The 5646-nt window shown below is 55.4% G+C and overlaps 1 protein-coding gene across 1 annotated transcript in view; it reads left to right on the top strand.

The window, feature by feature from the left end:
• Positions 1-5646, top strand: part of ITGA2B (integrin, alpha 2b (platelet glycoprotein IIb of IIb/IIIa complex, antigen CD41)) — a 21029-nt gene that overhangs the window by 9592 nt on the left and 5791 nt on the right. The window contains 10 exon segments of the mRNA XM_005863843.2: positions 22-75; positions 216-450; positions 2800-2982; positions 3232-3277; positions 3354-3458; positions 3541-3596; positions 3689-3840; positions 3983-4108; positions 4890-4957; positions 5111-5261. Coding sequence (XP_005863905.2) covers positions 22-75; positions 216-450; positions 2800-2982; positions 3232-3277; positions 3354-3458; positions 3541-3596; positions 3689-3840; positions 3983-4108; positions 4890-4957; positions 5111-5261 — 1176 coding nt within the window.

The following is a 5646-nucleotide window of genomic DNA, read 5'->3' as shown; positions in this document are numbered from 1 at the left end:
CTCACATGGTGGTCTGCGCAGGTGGAAATCCTGCTATCCAACTACCGGACGCTGCACCGGGTGCACGGAGAGCAGGTGGGGGCCGCTTCCTGGTGGGGGTGCCCGAGGCCGGGGCGGTGGGACCCCAGAATATTCCGCGGGGAGTGGGGGGCGATGACGAAGGGAGGCTGGTGGGTGTGGGGGCGGGAGTTAGGGTGCGCCTGGCTTTCCTGCAGGTGGCTTCGTATTTCGGACACTCGGTGGCCGTCACCGACGTCAACGGGGACGGGTGAGGAGGGGGGCGCCCAGCCCTACCCAGTTGAGCCCCCAGTTGCCAGAGTCGTGAGCTGCCCTCACTCCCGGCGACCCCGAGGGGGGCGCCCAGCCTCCTCCTGACTGGCACCCAGCTCTATGGGCGATTTGGCTCAGCCATTGCGCCTCTGGGCGACCTCAACCGGGACAACTACAATGGTGAGAGGGGAGCGGGGCCCCAACGCTGCCCGGGGGTAGCAGCCACAGTTAAGACCAGGGATTTGGCCTGAAGGCCGCAGGAGCCAGGAAGAGCTTTAAGCAGAGAGAGTTAACGCAGCCCAAGTCGGATTTGTTCGCATTATTCCAGGCAAAGGAGCTGGGGGGACGGGGAATCCTTCGCTGCCTGGAACTCGGGCTAGGCAGCAGATCTGGGAGGTTTTGTGGGAGGATGTCAGCAGTTGGTCTCTGGACCTGTTTGATCCTGAAGGACTTGCCCACATTAGGCAGACAAATCCAGAGAACAGTGAGTGTAGCTTCCCCACTTCCACCAGAGAGGTCTGAGTGGAACATAGGGGGTGGGGGGTGGAGGGCGCGGAGTAGGTCCTGGGCGCCTGTGAAGTGAGGAGAGGCCCAGGACAGAGCCCTGGGGAGCAAGAGCACTTAGGGGATCCCCAGAGGAAGTGAGTCTGGAAAGGAGACAGAGGACTGTCCAGAGGGGTCGGAGAGAAGATGAGATCTGATGGCCCAGAACGCAAAGGAAGAGAGTCCTCTACGCAGAAGGAAGGAGGTCAGAGGCTGATTCAGGGCTGGGTAGGGACAGAAAGCAAAACCCCACGAGGCAACATATGAATGGAAATGAAGAATTGGAGGCAGCCAGTGCAAACAGCTCTTTCAACCAGTTTGTGAAAGAGGAAAAACAATGATTACTGAGAGGAGGGTCAAGCAAAGGCTATTTTAATTTCAGAGCATATGGAGTAAGTTGAATGTAAAGGAAAATGATCTGTGGGGACGTGGACGGAAGGAAGAGTGAGCTGGAGGAGGGTCCCTTCGATGCCTGGGGGATGCGGGTGGGATGCTAAGCCCAGCAGCAGGGTCAAGGAGGGACAACCAATCCAAGGTCAGATGGGAAAGGGGGGGAGTGCGTGTGGATTGTAGCACAGCCCTTGGGCTGCTTCTCTTTATGAAGGAGGTAGGGGCTGGGAGCTTGACAGGACAGAGAATGTTTGAAATCGGTGCTGAGCAAACTGGGAGAGAACGCTGCGCAGACCCCCACCCCCACCTTGCCTGACTGCTGGGCAGTCCCTAGTGAAGACTGGAGATCAGGAATTCAATTCCTTGTGCCCTGCTCTGGTGGGGGTCTGGCCAGGCTTGCCCCAAACTGGCAATGGGGCAAGATGGCCGAGGATGTGGACAGGAAATAAGTGAAGAGATGAGGAAGCCAAAGATTAGGAGAGCATGGAGGCCCAGGGCCTGGGGACTCAACTGTGGTCAGAGTGGTTGATTTAGGTAAAGTCTGGGTAACTTGATCAGAAAGATCAATAAAGATTTTTAAAAGGGAAAAAAAAACTGCATAGAAGACAAAGCAAAGACAGTTACAACATATGGATCAAAGATCCTGAGTCCTGTCACATGCAAAAAACACTTACAAATTAATAAGATTATGATGAATAACAAATAAATTTTCAAGAGTGGTCTTAAAAGTTATTAGTGATGCCCCGGTCAGTGGGCCCAGTTGGTTGGAGCATCAGCTGGTGCAGCCGAAGGTTGTGGCTTCAGTTCCGATCAGAGCACACACCTAGGTTTTGAGTTTGATCCCCAGTCAGTTTGAATATGGGAGGCAACCCATGGATGTTTCTCTTTCACATCAATGTTTCGAGTGCCCTCTCCCCCACCCCCACCCCCGCTTCCTCCCTCTCTAAAATCACTAAAAAAAGATTTTTTAAAATATGTTTTATTGATTTTTGAGAGAGAGAGGGAGAAACATTGATGTAAAAAAGAAACATTAAATGGTTGCTTTCCACGCGCAGCCTGACGGGGGATGGAACCTGAAACCTGGGTATGTGCCCTGATCAGAAATAGAGCCAGCAACCTCCTGGTACACAGGACGACATTCAACCAACTGAGCCACACTGGACAGGGCAAAAGAAAAAAAAAGTTTTTTTAGTTATTAGTGATGACAAGCCCACGGTGTGACGCTGGGCACGCGTGGTGTAAGGGCATAAGCGGAACGGGGTGAAGGTCCCTAAGGAAGAGGGAGGAGAATTTAATAGGTTTTGGTTACTGAACCTTCTGGGACTCAGTTTTCTCACCTAAAATAGGAATAACGATGCCTCATTTTCAGTATCAAATGAAATCATGTCAATGTGTTTTTCTGAATAGATAGGGCTGTTACTGTTGTTATCATAATCCTATTTGATGGGTCTCTCTCTGACCCAATTGTAAACTCCTGGAAGGCAGGGCAGCTGCCTTCTTGACCCAGATCTGCGTCTCGCTCTCCCGGTCCCCTGGGGTCTGCCCCTGGAGAGACTGGAAAACAAACAGCCACCCTCTTGCTGTTGTTCCTTCCAGATGTTGCAGTGGCCGCCCCCTACGGGGGCCCCAGTGGTCGGGGCCAAGTGCAGGTGTTCCTGGGCCAGAGTGAGGGGCTCAGCTCCCGCCCCTCCCAGGTCCTGGACAGCCCCTTCTCCACGGGCTCTGGCTTCGGCTTCTCCCTGCGAGGTGCCACAGACATCGATGACAATGGATACCCAGGTGCCCTGGACTGCCCCCAGCTGAACAAAAAGGGCCCTTGAGTATTAGCTGGAGATGCTGGGAGACACAGCCAGGGGCCTGTGCCTGACCCGGCGCCCCACTGAGAGCTCTGGCCCGTCTGTGGGGCTGAGATGCCAGGGAGGGCCCAGTCAGACCTCCAATGGGGGAAGTGGTTTGGGCACCTCTGGGGAGATGGGGACGTCATGCCCTCTCTCATGACCAGTTCTGACCCCCTTCCAATATCTACAGACCTATTGGTGGGAGCATACGGGGCTGACAAGGTGGCTGTGTACAGGTGAGACTGACTCCGGGGATGGGGTGGGGAGGAGGCCAGGAAGGGCCACAACAGCAAGCCTGCCCCATCCCACCAGAGCTCAGCCGGTGGTGACGGCCACTGTCCAGCTGCTGGTACAAGGTTCGCTGAATCCTGCTGTGAAGGACTGCGTCCTGCCCAAGACCAAGACACCAGTGAGCTGGTGAGGAGACGGAGGGCGTGGGCCAGGCAGGATCTGGGACCTCAGGGGCCCTAACCCCTGAGCCCCACTCACATCTTTGCAGCTTTAACATCCAGGTGTGTGTAGGAGCCACTGGACACAGTGTTCCTCAGAAGCTGGGTGAGTGGCAGGGTGGGCACAGGAGGGAGGTGGCCTGGGCTCCCCTGGAGGCTGGCCAGGGAGACCTTGACCCTCCCTGCTCGCCCTGTCAGGCCTAAATGCCGAGCTGCAGCTGGACCGGCAGAAGCCCCGCCAGGGCCGGAGGGTGCTCCTGCTGAACTCGCAGCAGGCGGGCACCACCCTGCACCTGGACTTGGGGGGAAGGCACAGCCCCATCTGCCACACCACCACGGCCTTCCTCCGGGTACGCCGGGCTGGGGATGGGCAGGCTGGGTGGCGAGCTTGTTCATCCAGCCCTGGGGTACGGGCCGGGCGCTGCGGGACCGGGGGTGGTCAGTGGTCGGGAACACAGTAGCCAGAGGGCCTGATTCTCGTCCCCTCCCTAGGACGAGGCCGACTTCCGGGACAAGCTGAGCCCCATTGTGCTCAGCGTCAATGTGTCCCTGCAGCCCGAGAAGGATGGACTGGCGCCGGCTCTTGTGCTGCAGGGAGACACCCACGTCCAGGAGCAGGTGAGGGTGGGCAGGGACAGGCCGGACGGTCAGGGTCAGGGTTAGTGTCCGAGTTGTAATATGAACCCCAAACCTCGATGTCACCTCTAATCTCTAATGTCGCTCTAAACCAGGGGTGGGCAAACTTTTTGACTCGAGGGCCACAATGGGTTCTTAAACTGGACCGGAGGGCCGGAACAAAAGCATGGATGGAGTGTTTGTGTGAACTAATATAAATTCAAAGTAAACATCATTACATAAAAGGGTACGGTCTTTTTTTTTTTTAGTTTTATTCATTTCAAACGGGCCGGATCTGGCCCGCGGGCCGTAGTTTGCCCACGGCTGCTCTAAACCCGAATGAAAACCCCAAAACTTCAGTGTCCCCTAAACCCCAAGGGTTGATGTCAACTCAAACCTCTGATATAAACCCTGATGGCACCACCTAAACCAGTGGTTCTCAACCTTCCTAATGCCGCGACCGTTTAATACAGTTCCTCATGTTGTGGTGACCCCCAATTTCATTGTTACCAATCGAACATAAGTAAAGCATCGTGATTAATCACAAAAACAATATGTAATTATATATATATGTTTTCCGATGGTCTTAGGCAACCCCTGTGAAAGGGTCGTTCGACCCCCAAAGGGGTCTCGACCCACAGGTTGAGAACCGCTGACCTAAACCATGACATTGTCCCAAAGCCCTGATGTCATCTCAGCACTCCTTCATTCTCAGATCTTCTAATCCCCTAACTTCACCTGCCCCCAACTTACCCACATACCCCGATGTGCCTGCCCCCTGTAGACCCGCATCATCCTGGACTGCGGGGAAGATGACCTGTGTGTGCCCCAGCTTCAGCTCGCCGCCAGCGTGTGAGGAGACCTCCCACTCTCCCCTTCCCTGGCCCACTCGCTGATGACACCTCCTCCCCACCTGGGGTGTCATACACCAATACGCTGTCCTCACCCCCTCCTCCTCCCAGACCCTGGGCCTGGACACAGCCTCTTACTCCTTTCTCCCCACAGGACGACAGGTGCCCCGCTCCTAATTGGAGCCGATAACGTGTTGGAGCTAAAGATGGATGCCGCCAACGAGGGGGAGGGGGCCTATGAGGCTGAGCTGGCCGTGCACCTGCCCCAAGGTGCCCACTACATGCGGGCCGTCAGCAACGTCCAGGTGAGGCCCCCACCCCGGGGGATTCCTGGGACCTGAGAGGTGTAGGCCTTCTCCCACCCTGAGAGCCCCTCTTCTCATGCTTTGTGTAAGAGCTGTGATCTTTTAATTTTATTTTTTTTACTTGGAAGAGGAGTACTTGCTATTGGTCCAAAATTCAAGAACTTGATTGTAAAACCCAAGTCAAAATGGCTCAGGAAGCCCTGGCCAGTGTGGCTCAGTTGGTTGGAGCATCGCCCTGTACACCAAAAGGTTGTGGGCTCCATATCCCGTCAGGGCACATACCTAGGTTGCAGGTCGGGGCATGTACAGAAGGCAACCAATCGATGTTTCTCTCTCTCTCTCTCTCTCTCTCTCTCTCTCTCTCTCTCTCTCTTCCCCTGTCTTT

Source organism: Myotis brandtii, unplaced genomic scaffold (assembly GCF_000412655.1).
Source record: "Myotis brandtii unplaced genomic scaffold, ASM41265v1 scaffold1814, whole genome shotgun sequence".
Lineage (NCBI taxonomy): Eukaryota > Metazoa > Chordata > Mammalia > Chiroptera > Vespertilionidae > Myotis > Myotis brandtii.
This window is presented reverse-complemented; position numbering and strand designations above follow the sequence as displayed.